The sequence below is a fragment of the Panthera leo genome, chromosome D4 (assembly GCF_018350215.1).
Source record: "Panthera leo isolate Ple1 chromosome D4, P.leo_Ple1_pat1.1, whole genome shotgun sequence".
NCBI lineage: Eukaryota > Metazoa > Chordata > Mammalia > Carnivora > Felidae > Panthera > Panthera leo.
Genome location: NC_056691.1, coordinates 41,505,232 through 41,522,533, shown reverse-complemented (window position 1 = coordinate 41,522,533; position 17,302 = coordinate 41,505,232). Strand labels below are relative to the sequence as shown.

At 38.7% G+C, this 17,302-nt stretch overlaps 1 protein-coding gene across 16 annotated transcripts in view; it reads left to right on the top strand.

Moving 5' to 3' along the window:
* The window catches only part of BNC2 (basonuclin 2), a 428,281-nt gene that overhangs the window by 166,583 nt on the left and 244,396 nt on the right, over positions 1-17,302 (top strand). For 11 of the 16 annotated variants that reach the window (XM_042912982.1, XM_042912981.1, XM_042912980.1 and 8 more), the window contains one exon: positions 12,743-12,826. The exons of the other annotated variants lie outside the window; for them this stretch is intronic. In XM_042912982.1, coding sequence (XP_042768916.1) covers positions 12,743-12,826 — 84 coding nt within the window. The remainder of the gene's footprint in view (positions 1-12,742; positions 12,827-17,302) is intronic. 16 annotated transcript variants of the gene reach the window in all.

Here is a 17,302-nt window from a genome sequence, read left to right as displayed (position 1 = left end):
GACACAGAATCTGAAACAGGCCCCGGGCTCTGAGCTGTCAGCACAGAGCCCGCCGCGGGGCTCCAACTCACAGACTGTGAGATCATTGACCCGAGCTGAAGTTGGACGCTCAACTGACTGAGCCACCCAGGCGCCCCTATGCATAATTTTAAAAGAGAATATATCTAAGAGAAAAATAGTATAAGTTAAATGCCAATGTAAAAAAAAAAAAATTAGTTATGTCATTGTACAGCTTTTCACATATTAATTTTCAGGGCATAGATTTTGTTTAATCCATAGCAATGAAATAATTTTACTGTGGGAAAAGTCATAAAAGACCAAGTCACAGTTTTCTGTCTAACTGGAGTCTGTGTCTACAAATATATCCATACTCTACTTCAGTATGAAAGTTTTTGGGCTTTATATTTGCTATCTGCAAAGGTATATACGTATATATGTGTAAGTGTAAAGATGAAGAATATTGATAGATTTAACTGAGAAGATAATGTAGAAAACACTATTTAAAATAAACTGCTTGTAAAACAAATTAATTGACATGGTAATTTTGTAATATCTTTATAAACCAGGAATTTCAAGTTTTCTAACTTGTTAAATTTATACTGGGATTTTATATAGTACTTCATTAGAAATGTAATTTCTATTTCATTAGCTAGTGTGGTGGGAAGAGTCTAGACTTTTGAGGCAGATTTATCTGCATTTCAGTTTATCTCTTTTTTATGTGACTTTGGAAAAGTTTTGTAACCTCTCTGAACCTCAGTTACTTCACTTATAAAGTGGGACTTAGAAATCATGCCTGTAAAGTCTGGCACAGAGAGAGTGAGCTGTTTTGGTTGTTATTAGCAATTTCTCCTTCTGTTATTCTTGTGGTTAGTTTTCAAGCCTTATGCGGTGTTGACTTAGCGTCTCATTATCAGTGGTGGTACTCGGTTCTTAGTATTTGTATCATGTACATACTTGGCCTTTTCATTGCTGGTTTAAAAAATACTTTTGTTGAGGAAAATGAAGATGGAGACAGATCTCTCCTTTCTTACTCTTCACTGAGAATCAGCCACTGAGCAGCATAATTCTAAAATCTTATGTGGCTTTTGGGTACTTTATGAACCTTTTTATGGTAACCCAAGTAAGACACTGATTGAATTAATACATTTCCATTCAGAGGACTATTCTGTTAACCTCTCTTCTTCCTAACCCATGCATGCTTTTGCAGGGGACTTTTTCCATCCTAACTGAGGTTGCTATATAAAGTGGGAATGCCAGTGCCTAGATATGCAGGCTATTGGTAAGCCTAAGAGCCTTTTTGTCTTTAAAACAAAGAAAAAAGAACAATTAAAACAGCAAGAACAAAACTAGAAGCCTGCCCAAACCAAAAAATACAAAAAAAAAAAAAAAAAAAAAAACCCCAAAAAACACAACCTTTTATTTTCTGAAAAGCTTAGTGCTTTTTAAATGCAGAATCTAAACTCTGCACCTTGATTTTAATTTATAATAGTTTAAACTTTTTTTATAGTGTTTGTAGAAAGGATATACTCATTTTCTACAGATCTGATTAAGTAAACTGCAGAAAGTAAAAATAAAAACTTTCTGAAAAGCTACCACCAAGGAACCATTTCATTAACATCTTTTTAGTCATATTTTCATTTGCAAAGGAAGGATAGGTGTCAATAGCATAAAAGGATTATGGATACATGACTTGCATTTTAAATTTTACTCAGCCCTATCATAGATAACTTTTTATGTCTGTAAATCTAGATGTCCATCATAATTTTTAATGGATTCCTAGTAAATCATTGTACCATAATTTATTTAATGGACTCTTGGTTTGTGGACATTGAGATTGTTGGCAGCTCTTTTCTTTTAAAAGGAGTGTTGCTTCAATATGCACACTCTTGTTTGCACTTGTATTCTTACTTCCTAAAGATGAATTCTTAAAAGTGGTGTTGCTGGGGAAAGAGGTATAATTTTGCAGTTTAAAACAAAATTTGGTAAACCTTTTCTATAAAGGAATCAAGACTAAATATTTTAGGCAGCCATGTGGTTTTTCTATCAACTATTCAATTCTGTCTTTGTAGCCACAGTCATATAGGCTGTATAAAGGCATAGGTGTAACTATATTTCAATAAAACTTTACTTACAAAAGTAGATCACAGGGTAGCAGTTGGCCCAGAGGCTGTAGTTGTCTACTCCTGGCCTGAAACAGAGGAGACACTGATGGGAGATGGAAATTTATCTCCGGTTGGCTATATGCTTCTCTCATAATATCTTAGAAATGTGTTCCTATCTCAGGGCAGTGTAATGGGTTGAGTACTTTCTTTCCAGGTATATGGCAATCAATACATGTTTTAAAGATCTTATTAAAGGAGGTTTTCATAACTGCTTCTACTTCAAAGCCTAGTAAATTTTAAACTAAGAGGCTTTATATGCCAGTATTTATTTTTATCATTCTTACGTTAGATTTCAGGATATGTTGACAACTTACGGGGCAGAGAAGCATCTCTTACATTTATATTGTAGAGAAAGTGTTGTACATTTTCTCATCTCTAGAAGATTGCTTTGATGGAGTCAGGTTTTAGAGGTATCCTCAAGTAAGCTGGACGGAGAGTCCAGCAAGAGAAGTTATTATTTCCATGGAAACATGCCACAAATCAACAGGGTGACATTGCATTAGTTACTGAATCTTTACAGGCCAAATTATACCCAGAAGAATGCTCTGTGCATAAATAGTAACCTCCTTGCATCTTGAATTTCTATAAAATAGGAATTATTGGCCCTTAACTGCCTTAAGGGTGTTTGTTGAAGATCTGGTGGAATAAAAGTACAGTTAAAATCACTGTATTTGTAGCATTGGCTTACTGGTGCCACTATGAATTTTAAGAGATTTATTTATTATTTATTTTGCATGTATTTGTTGACTATCTGCTGTGTGTGTGAAGCAGTGTGGTAGGCGCTATGGGGGAATACAAAGAGAAATAAGTTTGTTCCTGCCCTTAAGGAAAGAAAAACATATTTACAGTCCAAAGTTGTGTAGTGCTGAGATCCCTAAAGGGTGGTAGAACACTGGGGGAGGAGGTCTCTCCTGCCTGGGGGTATCAGAAAACTTCCTAGAAGGAGTGGCATTGGAAAATAGGAAGATTTCAAAAGTATAATGCAAGACAAGGTATTCTAAAAAGAGCAGCATGAAAACTATGTCACATTAGGAAAGTCCAAATCAGTATGCAAGAGACATCCAGTAGTCTAATTAGACTGTCTATTAAGTATTTGCCATGAAGGAGGAAGAAAAGATAAAGCTGGAAAGGCAGGGTAGAAAGAGCTAGGTTGCAGAGGGCCCGGAAGAAACTTTAATTGGTAATTTGTGGGGAAATCTAAACATCATCTAGGAGAATATGTTTGACAGTTGGAGTGGTGATACATGGCACTGGTTGATGAGTGTGAAATGATAAAGGTGGTATTATCACTTTAAGGGTTATGGCAAAGGTCTTAGCATGTACTTGTTAGAAATGATCTGGAAGGAGAGAGATCTGTGTGTGCGTGGTGGGGGGAGGCAGCTGAAGAGCTTGAAAAGGAAGAATGGATAGGCTTTCAGTAAACCCATTTACTGGATTTGGGAAATAAGGCTTTTAATCATGATCTGTGGTTCTGAGTCTCTGTTGATAGGATTATGATGATAACATTTCCAAAGGCAGAAGTTAGGGGAGAGCTGTAGTAGACAGCTGTAGAGACAGGATTGCAATGAACCTGTTTGCTTTGCTTGTTTGGCTCCAGGTGTTAACGGACACTTGGAAATTTCTAGTGGGAGCTTGAAAGTGCAGGACTAAAATTCACATGAGAGGTAATGAATGGGGAGGGATTTGGGAGCAATTCTCATTCAAGTGGCCCATGAAACCTGGGAAAAGCATCACATCACCAAAAGGGAAGCCTGTAAAGAGAAAATGGTGTGTTATAGCATTACTTATCATTAGGTAACTTGGTGACATAAGTAGCTCTTTGTGTGAGGCTACTAACACCAAAAACAAACAGAAAAGAAAATTATGTGTTTTATCATTTATAAAGCATTCTGTTGTCTACTAAGCTGCTTCTTTTAGCCTCTAAAGCCACTAGATTTTAGCAGTAAAAAATATTTGAAAAATTACTTTGTAAGATTCCCCAAGGAAAATCTAAGAAACTCTCTTTTACTTTCTCTTCTCACCACTTGCTGAGACCCCCCCCCCCCGCCCCACCTCCCGTAACAAAGCAATGCCCCTGATAGGAGGGATTTATATTCACTTTTTAGCTGTCTGGTGCCGAGTATAGTACAGCATTTCATCTCCCCTAGATCTCACCCCAGTTAGGATCAGTGGACTTGGGATGGGGTGTAGGGGCTGTGGTTAGTGGGAGGGTGGACACTCTGTAGAAATCAACTTTGTACATTTTTAGGCATTTTCTCTTTTTGGGCTGAGGTCCTCAGCAGGCTTGGAGGGGTATTGTGCAACACACAGTATGACTTATGTTTGAATTGGGAAAGTTTTTACTGTATGGAACAGCAAGACTCAATCTGCTTTCCCGTTCCTTTCTTATCATTACCTGTGTTCAAACTTTGCATGCAAAGAAAACCACGTTGATTCATTGATCTTTGGCATGCTGCATTATGCACTTTGGCAGCCTGGTAAAGGCTCCCCTGGCTCTCCTGTTTACAGTAGTCGGAATTCCTCTGGTCTGTTGATACAATTTGTGGCCTCCTTCAGCCTCACTCTTCATAGTGAGTCTGACTCCTGTCAAATGGGGCAAGGGGCTAGTCCAGAGAAATCTGTATCTCTAGACAACCACTGTGCATTAAATCTAGTTTAAGTGCTTTGTATTTTGCCTCTTAAGCCATGTATGGCTACTAAAAAAAATTTTTTTTTAACCATATAAGTTTAATGGAGATGATTTACTGGGTAACTTAAGACATTGAGTTTTTTTGGGGGGTAATATTTGTTTTCTCACTGTCTGGCACATAACAGTCTTGTATCTTATTTTCTCCCTCAGACTCCTTTTTCTGCTTTCTCACATACATTTTTTTTCTTTAATATTGTTAAACTTAGGGAGAAAAGAAGCCCTTTTGATTTGTACCATTTTGTGCCTCTAATGAAGTAAGATCAAGTAAAACACACCTATTTTCTTCAAAAGTAAATTCCTTTCTTAAAAAAAAAAAAATAATGCCCCCCACTTAAAAAATTCAGTGGCTTCCTGATCATTACGCAAAATAGCCTCTTTCCCCTCATTAGAGATAGTTACGTAGTTACATTTATCCTCCTTCTTGATCACTGTGGAAAACCAGGGAGGGAAACTGAGTGAGTAGAACAAACCCAGTGGCTGAGTTCAAGGTTACCTGGATCATTTTAAAGTGCTTTCAGTTTAAATGCTAAAGTTAATGTTTATCCCCAAATCATCCTCTTCTGATGTTTGCAGCATCTGTGGAGTCGGACAGACCACTGCGCCAATGGCTAACTCATTTTGGCTTTCTTACTTAAGAGCCCCCTTTAGAGTAAGATTATGGGACACCCTGGAACTTATGCCCTGATGCTTTCTTCTTCTTCCTTCTCTCCTCTTCCTTACTTTTTAAAAGAGGCGTATGTTTTCTTTTTTTCTAAACATTTATTAAAACAATTTTTTTCTTCATGTTTATTTTTGAGAGAGTGAGCGTGAGTGCGTGGGGGAGGGGCAGAGAAGGGGAGACAGAGGATCCCAAGCAGGCTCCACACTGAGAGATAGCACTGAGCCCGATGTGGGGCTCAAACTCCCGAACCACGAGATCATGACCTGAGCCAAAGTCGGACACTTAACTGACTGGGCCACCCAGGTGCCCCAAGAGGCATATATTTTCTAAAACTAAGTTATCATCTAAACTGCCTTCCCAGTTATTATTTATTTTCTTGTTTATTTAGGCTAGTGATTCTCCGATGTTAATGCTCCTCAGCATCACCTGGCTGGCAGGCTTGCATAAACAAATGGCTGGGCAGCACCCTGGGTTTTGTCACAGTGGGCCTCAGGTCTTCAGTCCCAAAGGCATTTCAGACACGTTCCCAGTTGATGCTAATAATGTGGCTTGGATGAGGAATATACCTTGAACCACTTGCCTAGACTGTTGGTTTTTTCTATCCGTTTGCTGGTTTGTTCAGTTTTTTTTTTCCCCCCACCAAAAGGGTAGAGATTCTTCAGATTGTATTCACCTATGTTTCCTGGAAGCTCTGTATATTTAATTCTTAGGTCAGGCTGCTAGCATGAAAGAGTACCCAGAAATTTGCCTTATGTTTTCATTGTGAAGGGCTTGGTTGGGGCAGGAGTGTGAGATGTGCGGCTTCTTGCTCCTTCCCCCAGTGAAGAATTTAATGCCCCATCTCTTACAGTTTCGACAGATCTTTATATAGACTTTCTCAACACAGCATTCTAGGAAGCCTTCTGAAGGTTGATTGACCTGGCCCTTAATTGAGACTAATTGAATAGATATTATTTTTTAGTTTCCCTAATTGTTTATATTATTCCTTTGATACTTGAGGTTTACTTCATCTCCCCCAAATCCCTCTCTTGGTCTCAAACTTCTCAGCTCTCATGAGAGTGTGTGCTGAGGGTGGGTGTGTGGGCCCTTATCATTTACTAGTACTGTGTCCCTACTGCATGCTTTATCTGTGTTATCTCCTTCAACCTAGCCAACCTTACACAGTAAAAACAATTATTCCCATTTTACGGATGCAGGAAACAAGGCTCTGGATTGGTATTTTACTGATCAGCTTTACAATTACTGCCTCTGAGGTTAAAGCCGAATTCTAACTCCCAAGCCAATGTTCTTTTCATATTACCTGCCTTTAGGATAGTTGGAGATGAGCCCTGAGTACAGAAGGAAACTTAACCAGGGCATATATAAGCATACTTGAAATTTCACTTAATGTCACTTGTCAGACTTGGCAATGTGGTGTATATGCCCATAAGCAATAGTCTGAAGTGTTAAATTTCCAAAATACTCAATTTACAAGAGTGATTGTAAACCAGTTGAAAAATAATCTGATTCTGTACTTTAAGTGTAAAGCCCGCATGGCACATTTACAAATAACTTCATTCACATTTTCTTCTTCAGTGCTAAAACCCCTGTAAATCAAGAATTGGATAAATAAGCCAACTCTCATATGGTAGGAGGCTTTTCTAGTGAAATACTAGCGTGGTAGTTGAGAGAACTTTGTTTTAATTTCAGTTTCACTCAATTTGTCAAATGTGGGGGAGGACTGTAGTGATGGACCTCAGTTTTGTTTAAAAAGAGTATGATAGAAATTTTCGCCTCTCTTATTTGTCTGAGAGGGGAATAAATAAATACTATGTGTAAAGCCCTTTGAGGGCTCTGGAAGAAAGATTCTATGTAATTTCAACATTATTCATGGTCCATCAGGCTCTCCAGGGTGTCACCAGCAAAGAAAGATTTTTACATCCTATCCCACATTTACAGTATAAAACCAAGGTATTGTTTGTGGCTGTGAAAATCTCCTGTAATTGTGCCTGCAGGGGTGCTCCTATCACAGAGCCTAGGGCCCTGGCTCACCCAAGAGGGCCAGCTCCCAAGGCAGAGGGAGAGTGAACCTCAGTTAAACGGTACCTTGCTCCTGAGAGGATGTGCGCCCCGCCCCCCCCCCCCCCCCACAGTAATCATCTATGTCTGTCAACCTGTTGAGTAGCAGAATCACTTCCTTGACCCTTCTCTGCTCTCTGCCGCTTGATCCTGTAGTTCATTATTCTGAGATGACTCTAGAGGGGACTGTCCTCTGTCCTGCTCAGTTCTGTAATATGTCTCTCATTCTTACCGTGTTCCTATTGATACAACCCTGCCTCATCTAAGGCCTCTGTAAGAACTAGCATATTTCTGGCCATTCTGTATTGGAGACTGGATCAATACTGTTTCGACTCACCAGTTCCTTTCTGATTGTTAAGCAGTATTTTAATTCTTGAGCTTTAGGTTTTGTATACCTCTCCCTTCTGAATCTTAGGCTGGGGTTCCACAGCTCAGAAAGGTTAGGCCCAGATTGTTGTCCTTTAGTTAAATGGTAGCCTGAAAAATTAGGATGTAAGTTATCTGTACATCCAGCAACTTAGTGCATCTTCCTCTTTTTTATTTTTTGTGTTCATTTGTTTGTAGCAAATGTAGTGTTTAGTGTACATCTTTATCTTTACAGTGTTGGGTAATTAATTTATTTCTTTCTCTGCTCTTTCTCACAAGAGCTCCTGACTAGCTTATTGCCAAATCTGTTTCCCTTAATGGTCTTCCTGAATTCTTTGTGTTATCTGAGTAATTTTTCCTCTTGCTGCTTGGCATTGTCTAGCCACTGAAATTAGGCTGATTCTATCCGTGCTTCTCTCTGGCTTGGAATGTGACAGAGCTTGTACCCAGCCATGTCCCTCAGTCTTCTGATGGGACTCTTTTTGGTTTTTCTCTCTCCTTCTCTGTGTTTTTTAAAACAAATTTTGTCTGTCCACTCTTTTCCAAGTTTTTCATGGGTTCAAATAGTTTCCCTCATCCCTGCAACTGCTAGACTGAAGTCACCAAAACACACACACTTCAGAACTGATCCAGGCTTGTGGCCAGCTTAACTGAAGAGTCTTGAGCTGACATGGAAGTTAGTTTGTTTATTTAGGCTCTGATTTAGTGCCTATCAGGCAAATGACTGATTTGCCTGATAGTTAATTTTTATAGTGCCTATCAGGCAAATGACTACCTGAATGTTTCATGTTTAAAAATGAAATTAAATTTCAAATGGGCTCTGACTCTGCAAGAAGCATCCCAAACTGTGTAATCCCTTTTCTTGGTAACATGTTTCGTGTCTCAATTTATCATTTCTGTGTCCCTTTGTTTCTTCCATTCGGTACACACACCTTCTGCCTCATTCAGTTTCAGTTGTTTTGAGTAGTAACTCCTCTTGTGGGGCTTTTTCAGTCTTCTTTTCAGAAGTCTGGCCCCTAACAATTTTTATGTGTGATCTCACTAAACAAAGAACTAGTGTGTGTGTGTGTGTGTGTGTGTGTGTGTGTGTGTGAGTGAGAGAGAGAGAGAGAGAGAGAGCGCGTGCGCGCGCGTGCGTGCGTGTGTGTGTGTGTGTGTATAGGAAGCCTGCCATATTTCCTCCCTGCCCCACAGAAAATGTGTTTTCTGGAAGCCCTTTTGACACTGAAGTGAATGCCCACTGGCCCTCCCTTGCTGAATTCCCCTGAGAGGGGAGAAAGGAGGAAAGAGAGGGAGGCCTTTATGCTTGTTGTCATATCTTTTGTTTCTGCTGATTATACACAAAGTAAGTTGTAAATAGCTCTCTCACACACCATGATTCCTTTGAGGTATGTCCTGGAGAGTAGATATGCACTCAGCTTCAGCTTACCCAGGGGATTTTAGAGGGTCCCTTTCAAGGCCTCTTACTTCCTGTTACAGTTCTAGCACAATGAAATTTAGATGAGTACCAGACAATTACCATTCTCATAATTAAACCTGTGGCATACTGTTCAGAAATATTAGCCGATGAGTTTAATATTTTTTATTGTTTTTAACATAAATGTTTTTATTTAATAGCAAAAGATACTAAAATGCAAAAAAGCATAAAAAAATATGATGTCCCCTTAGTCTTACCATTTTTCAGAGATAAAAATCACTGTGAAACATTTGTGAAAATCCTTATAGAGAACACCAGCATGAAAGAAAGCAGATTTGGAGTTCTCCAAATCAATTTAAATTTTATATTCCAGGAAAACCATGGTTAGGTACACACCATATTTTATTATCTTAATTTAAACTGGAGTGATAATAAGGAGCCAGACAATTTATGTCTGCTGTATCTGTCAGTCATGTTTTTGATCGCTTATAGCTAGCTGTCTCACTACTGAGGGTTGTAAATCAAAAGGCCTAATTGTCTAGGTGTGCAGAGTTAAAACTAATTAGGTTACCAACTTTTATATTTTTTGGTTTTTCCTTGGTATATTTTGATGAATTAAGAAACAGATATAGCTTGTTTTCCCCTTAAAATTTTTTTCTTTACCTGATAATGCCACTAAATGTAATGAAGGGGGAGGGAGAGTATTATTAAATGGTGAACCCATTAGTAAAGCTGCAGCTTTGTTTTAAATCTCAATTTCCTAATCTTTAAAATATGGGAGTCCATTTTCATGGATCCTGATGGCTTTTTTTTCTGCTCAGAAACTCTAGGATTCTAAGTTTTTGAGTGCTAAGTCACGTCCCTAGTGTAGTTCTTTTCGTGATTTGGATTGTTGAAACACTCTAGTAGCCTGGCACTGTTTTCTTCTAACTTATTCACAGACCTTTTTGTTCTCTCTCAGAAACTGTGTATTTCTAAGTGTCTGACGTTGTAATTGAGTGTAATTGTAGTTGTTTAACTTTCTCCTTTCCTCTCAAGAGTGTTTATAAAATGTTTCTGTGGGGCAGAGGGTGGTAAAAAGGAACTAGAAACTTAGTATTGGTGATACAGTCAAATACTAGTAAGGTAAGTGGGAATTTGTTTTGTGTACATAAAATAAAGTATTATTTACACTTAATTTACAATATATATATTCTGGCTCATGGAATCTGCTTTAATCAGTTAACTCATCATATATATTGAGGTTTTACAGGAAGCTGTGTGTTGGGTTTTCTTTTCCTGTGGAATATTCTAAGATGAATTTTTCCCCCAGTTCTTCTATTGCCCCATAGGGAGAATTACTGTTGCAGAACTCATTAGTGCCCCTCCATATGTCAGCTGAGGGGTGGCATCAGCATCAGCCTGCATGTGCCACAACACACATGCACAGTGTCTCTGCTCTTCTCCATGCCCCATTTCTTTCTCATTCCTCAAGTTAGAGGCTAAATTCCTTTCACATTGCTTATGTTGTCCTAGACCACAAAGCAAGTAGTAGGTCTTGATAACACACCTTCTCCACTTCCTTTGTCTTTTTTGTAATTTCTTTCATATGAAACATCAGCAAATGCCTCTAGAATGTAAGCCACTAAATGCAACTATTGCATGTTTTTCATTAACTTCTTTGAAATATGTTCTGTCTTTTTATTTTTTTAAGAGGCCTCATGCTTTTTTTAAAAAGTTTTTAACAATTTATTTATTTTGAGAGAGAGGCTGGAAGAGAGAGAGAATCCTACTTTCAGTGCAGAGCTCAGTGTGGAGTTCGAACCCATAAACCATGGGATCATAACCTGAGCTGAAATCTAGAGTGGGGTGCTCAACCGACTGATCCACCCAGGCACCCCTGTTCTCAGTCTTGTCGAGCTAGTTACCTATACTGAAGCCTTGGTTTTGTTTTGTTTTGTTGTGTTGTGTTGTATTGTGTTTTGAATTGTCAAATGGAGATGCTCATATCCTGTAAGTTGCAAAGAAAAAAACAGGTTAATCTGCATGTAAGGTGCCCACAGGGTAGCATGCCCGCAAGTGCTCAGTAAATGTGACTCTCTTCCTTCTCCTTTTGGGCTCCAGTGTGAAATTTGTGGGTAAAGAACAGTTAATTTCAAAGAAAGATGATAATCTGCCCATGTCAACTTAGGGACATAGGCAAGAAGAGAGAATGCAGGACTTGAAAGAAATTGGAGAGTTGGTCCTACAAATGAAGAATCGGCTCAGTGCTCTTTTTAAATATTAGTAATATTCAGTGAGGAACTTGCAAAGTGGACTTTATTGAAAGTTGTTTAGATTTAGAGAAGTGAACTGATTTGTGGGTCAAAAGAAGAGGGAAATACCTTCTAAGGCAGCATACTTGGCTGAAAACTTATCTCTGAGCAAAGAAAATTGACTGGCACAGATAATCCTAAGTGGAGTTAAAGCACAGAACAAAACAGCAGAGGTGGGCTCTGATGGGGAAAGAAGACAGGGTGAAGCTGATTGATGGACCAAGATTCTGAACTACATAGTTGTATGATTCATAAAAGTAGTGTATGTTTGGAAATGCTGAGTAGTGATTCAGAGAAGTTTTTTTAAAAAGCAGAAAGCAGGTTTAGGTGGAATCTAAATCCTTTTGTCTTTATCTCAGAAAAAATCTAAAATGAAGTAAGTAGGTGACAGTAGGTGACATTTTGGGATGAGACCAACTAATTAGCTAATTTAGTTTTGAAAGGGAATCTTAAGTGGCTTTCAGTGTAGAATTTTAGATATAGAGAAATGTTCTAAATTATAGTTGTTTTCTTATCATTTTTATTATGGAAACAGACATAAAATAAGCCTCTTCAATAAAATTTAGAGATAGTAAATAAATAACAAGTATTGATAAACAGAATCTGTCTGTGCTAACCTACTCCATGAATAGGAAAAATAAATTTGATCAGGTAAATGGTGAAAAGGAATATTATTCATTATAGAATGCAATGTTTTTCACTCTCACTTAAGCAAATTAAATGACAGAGGGGAAAAGAGTCACCAGTATCAAGAAGAGATTCTACATTTCTTTCTCTCTTTACGTTAACCTTCTCTGCTTTCATCCAGAGATATTTATATAATGCCTACTTTGTGCTACATGCTGTGGATACAAGGGGGAATAAAAATTTTGTATATCTTTTATTCTTGGAATTTACCTTCTGGTAGTTCATAAACTTGATTACATGGTATTTACAATATACTTGACATACTGAGTGTCAAAAACCAATGGAGTCATGATGGCCTGTTTCATACCTGCAGTTGGGATGTCCCTGCTTCTTTCTGGATCTAATGTGTTTCTGTGCAGTTCTCAGCAGCCTCCACATCCAGCATCTAACTTGGCCATGTTCCCCCAGGTTCCAGTGGCATGTGCTGGCAGAGTGCTGGGTGCAGACTTTTGCCCAAACCTGGAGGAGCCAGACCAGAGGCTGGAAGTCCAGGTTGGAGTCTTATTGCTTTATTAGTTGGGGGTGGTGTGACAGACACAGTGGTCCCTGAAGGCCATACAAGTATAGCAGGGCCATCAGGAGTTGGACAACTGTTGAGACAGGTGTAAAAGAGGAGCCAAGGTAGCATGTGTGCAATGAGAGGTCCTTTTCAGGATAAATTGTCTGTAACTGGAGATAATTAATTTACTCATTCAAGAAATGATACATACTGCAGTGGATAAGAGCATGGTTTCTGCCTCACTTGACAAAGTTACAGTGAGGCCTTTGTCAAGTTACTTTATCAAACTAAGCTTTAGTTTTCCCATCTGTAAAACGGAGATTCACCACCCAAAGTGATTATAAGGAGTAAGTGTTCTAACTTCTACCTGGTAGTTCGCAAAGGGCCTGGCACATAATGGGCACTCAGTAAATATTAGCTTTTATCTTTTAAAAGTATCATGTGCTCAGCACTGTGCTTGGCACTGGAGACACATGGTGAGCAAGTCATGCTTCCTGCATTATTATCCCTCAGGTCAGGAGAATAGAAGCCATTCAGCTGGGCACTGTATAGAAAAATATGATTTAATGATAAGTATCTTCCCTTTTCATGTATTAGGAGATATGTCCTGTGACACAATATTAAGTTTATTAATACAGTGAAAGTATTTACTTGGAATTCAGTTCATGTTATGTGGTCTTGGGAGATTAGAAGTAGTTTGGTGTATATCAGATTAAGAATGTAAATATGACATCGTGGCCGAAGACCTAGCTCTGTTTTTATGTGCCTATTAGGATTTAAGGGATGTGTGTGCCAGTAATGCAAAGATACTGGCTGAAGTTGTAACATGGATGGCATCCCCTAGCATGAGCAAACACATAATATTTTTTTAGGGACTCCATTTGGCATCACTTTCTAAATTTTCAGACTGATGGGATGAGCATGGTAAGCTTGGTCTTAAAACATTTTTACTATTTAGACACCCCATATGAGACAGGAGAATAGTTTTAAAAATTGACTTCTTCACAGTTGGAGTGAAGGTAGAAGTGGTGGTAGGAGGAGGTTTCAGTTTTTATGGTACTGAAGAGTATACCATCTCCTGCACACCTGCTCTTGGCCTAGGGAAGACCACCTGAGCTCTGCTGTGCCACAAGCTGGTACTGCCCGGGTGTTGTATGGCTATGGTACAACAGAAAAGCAGGTGTGACACATATGAGACATGATCATGTATTTCCCAGTTTTAGAAAGCTAACAGCTTGTGTGTGACACACAAATGCAGAGTGATGGAAGGCTTTTCATGGAGAGTGGTCTGATCCTTGACCTCCTTGGGTAGGACGAGTGATGTTCTTCAAACACATCACCTGGAATGGTCTGTCATGGGTGGTTGTTGGATAATCTGTTTGTGAACCTTGAGTTATGGAGCAAAAAGCAATGGGTTTTGCAGATGTGACTGCGTCAAATAAAACTGAAAGAGACCAATGGAGCATATTATTTTAACATACCAAGAGAGAAAATGTATATTTACTGGTTTAAGTGAAACCCTGGTTGTAGGTAGTTAAACATTTGTAGAGTTGACAATTCAGCACGGTCCTTGCAAAGAAGACCAAGCCCCTGGGCAAAGAAATGAGTCTCATTTTATTGGGCTCCTCCTTTTGCAACACTGTTTTGGCAGACTGAGTGGAAAGGTTGATTCTATTCAAAGATAGTCAAGTACGGTGAATTGGTGGATTAACTGGGACCCATTTGAACCATTTCCTTCTCTTTTTTCCTCTTCTTTTCTAAATATGGCTTCCATACATTTTAATAATATCTGGTACATATCCATATTATGTCAGTCATAAAAAACCTGACACTTAATAATGTTCTTCACCGACTAACAATTTTGGGAGTAGTTTTTCGCTTAGAGTCCTTTCATTCTTGCCATGGCATGTGTTCTGGTCTTCCTCCCCCCTGCCCCAGGAACGAGCCATTTCTTAGTTTTTCGTCTAATTCTGCACTCCAGGGAACTCACTATAATACATGCCAGAGGCATCTATTTTTCCTACTTGGATCTCAGGCTGTCCCCCAGGGCCAGGCATTATATCCACTAGAGGATTTGCTGTTTGGCCTCTTGATTCTGAGAACAGCCTCTTGTACACCTCGATTTAGGAGCAATGGTTTATTTATATCCTTTCCTATGAAGGATTTTCATTTAGACATACAGTGCACCCATATCTGATTTACTTTTGTATTTTAACTGACATAATTTCTCATGACTGGTGGAGTTCCTTTCTGCTCTTACCTTTTTCCTTTTCACTCTTTTTTGCTATCCCTAAAATTTCAGATGGCTTAGCAACTTTATTGCTTAATAATCCCAAGATCCCTGACACTCTTTCATGAACGCATCTTTGGTTTTGAGTAACTTTTATCCTGGAAGTCTGTGTTTGACTTGACTTTTGCGAGGGTATCTGCTGGCTTTTTGTGTTAATATGCTTAACTTTGAAAAGTAGCTGGAAATCAAGACTTAGATTCACTGTCTAATTTTGTTGATTTTCCTCAGTGGTTTTTGAAGTGGGTATGAAACTGTGTACTTTGTTTAGCTTTGGAGGTTAACTGATATTAGCAAAAAATTGTGCTCTGATGTAGTTGTTTTCTAGGAAGTGGTTATTCTAGTTTAGACTTCCCTTAATTGCTATTAAATATTGTATTTTCAATCAGAGAAAAGTTACTTTTTGAGTCTAACTGTGCTTCATCCTGCATTAAGTTGTTACAGCTAACCCAACAGTTTCTTTCTTGGTTGGGAATTCAAGATGTGGGATTGACTTGATATTTTTCACCACTAAAGTGCTTAGAAAATTAGAGTAAATAATGAACCAATATTTCAGTACCAGATTAGACACAATTTACTGTGATGTTTCATAAACCACAGACTCCTTTCTTCTGTGAATGCGTGAAGGATCACTTTTTTTTTCCCAGACATACCGGGGTGCAAGTGTAAATTTCCATAAAATTTAAATGAGGTGCTTCCTGTAATTAATGAACAATTGTGGCTGCTCTCTAGTCTGCATTGTAATTAACCGTGATCAGGCTTGTTTAGTGATGACACTGTTCCTGTAATAATTTGACAAGCTACTGTGAATTTGCCAGGTTATTAAACAACCTGCAGCATTCACTTATGGAATCACAGGGATGAGCCTGGCGGCTGGCTGCTGCTAGTTAAATGCAGCGTAAGGGTGAACTGAAAGCTGCTTATTGAAGTCTATCGATCACCATGACCAGATTTAAATTCCTATGATTTTGGAGAAGTTAATTAATTTTGTGTGGGTTGTCTTGAAAACTTTTTATTGCATAATAAACCTGCTAGGGCAAAACTGGTCATTTTTATGAACTCATAATGAAGCCAGCAAATTTTCTATATTATTATGACCAACATGCACTACACAGAATCTGAGGTTTCCCCTTCCCACCCTATTAAACAGGTATAATTATTTAAAAAACAACAACAAGCAAATTCATTCACAACATTCCTCAAATACAAGTTCATTCTGTGTGTGTGTGTGTGTGTGTGTGTGTGTGTGTGTGTGTGTGTGTGTTAGAAACAGCAGATGACCTTGTGCTAAACACAGTCATGTTGCAGGTAGAGCGAGCCATCTAAGTGGACCTTATGTCCATGGTCACTAGTGCACCCGCCTTCCCCAACCCCCCTTCAGGTTAAGAACTGTTCAAAACGTTACTGTCTAGTTACTGTGGTGTCTTTCATTCAGATTCTGTTTATTGACTAAACCACAAGGATTCCTGCCCAAAGTACCAGGCGGTCTATGCTTGACTGATTTTGATTTTCTAACATCAGCCCTGGGGTTTATTTGAAAAATGTACATACACTGCAGCTTTAACAAGTCAAGTGACTGCATGTTTTTGACCACGGAGTAGAGTATATCTGAAGATCATTAAATTTAGGGGGGGAGAAGAGGGGTGGAGAATAAGTGTAGTAGTCATTGTACCATTGCAGAATGTGTGTGTGTGTGTGTGTGTGTGTGTGTGTGTGTGTGTGACACATGGTTTTTGTCTTTTCATCTTCTCCAAGAGCCAGAAAGTTTCCTGCCGTTCTCTTTCCAGCTATTGACAAATGATTGCCAGATGTGAGATCTTTGCAGTGCTCTTTCCCTCAGCAAACCTGCAGCGATGGGATATTTGATTCTCCCTTGCCCATTTCATCTCCTTTCCACATCTGCCAGGGACACACAAGCAATACATCCCTACATGAGAGTTTAAAGTTTATTCAGCTCCTTTTTCCTCTCTGATACAGTGTTTGGAGACAACAGAATGAGGTCCATATGACTCTCTCCCAACTTCACTGTATGAAATTAGTTGTTTATTTTACTTATCTACCTCTTAGTAATTGAACTATTTCATTTTAGTTTCGGTCCATGGAAAATTTGATGCAACTCTGGGAGTGCTAAGAGTTTCCTATTGTTGTCTGCTTGCTGCAAGTATGCCATCATCTTGACTTC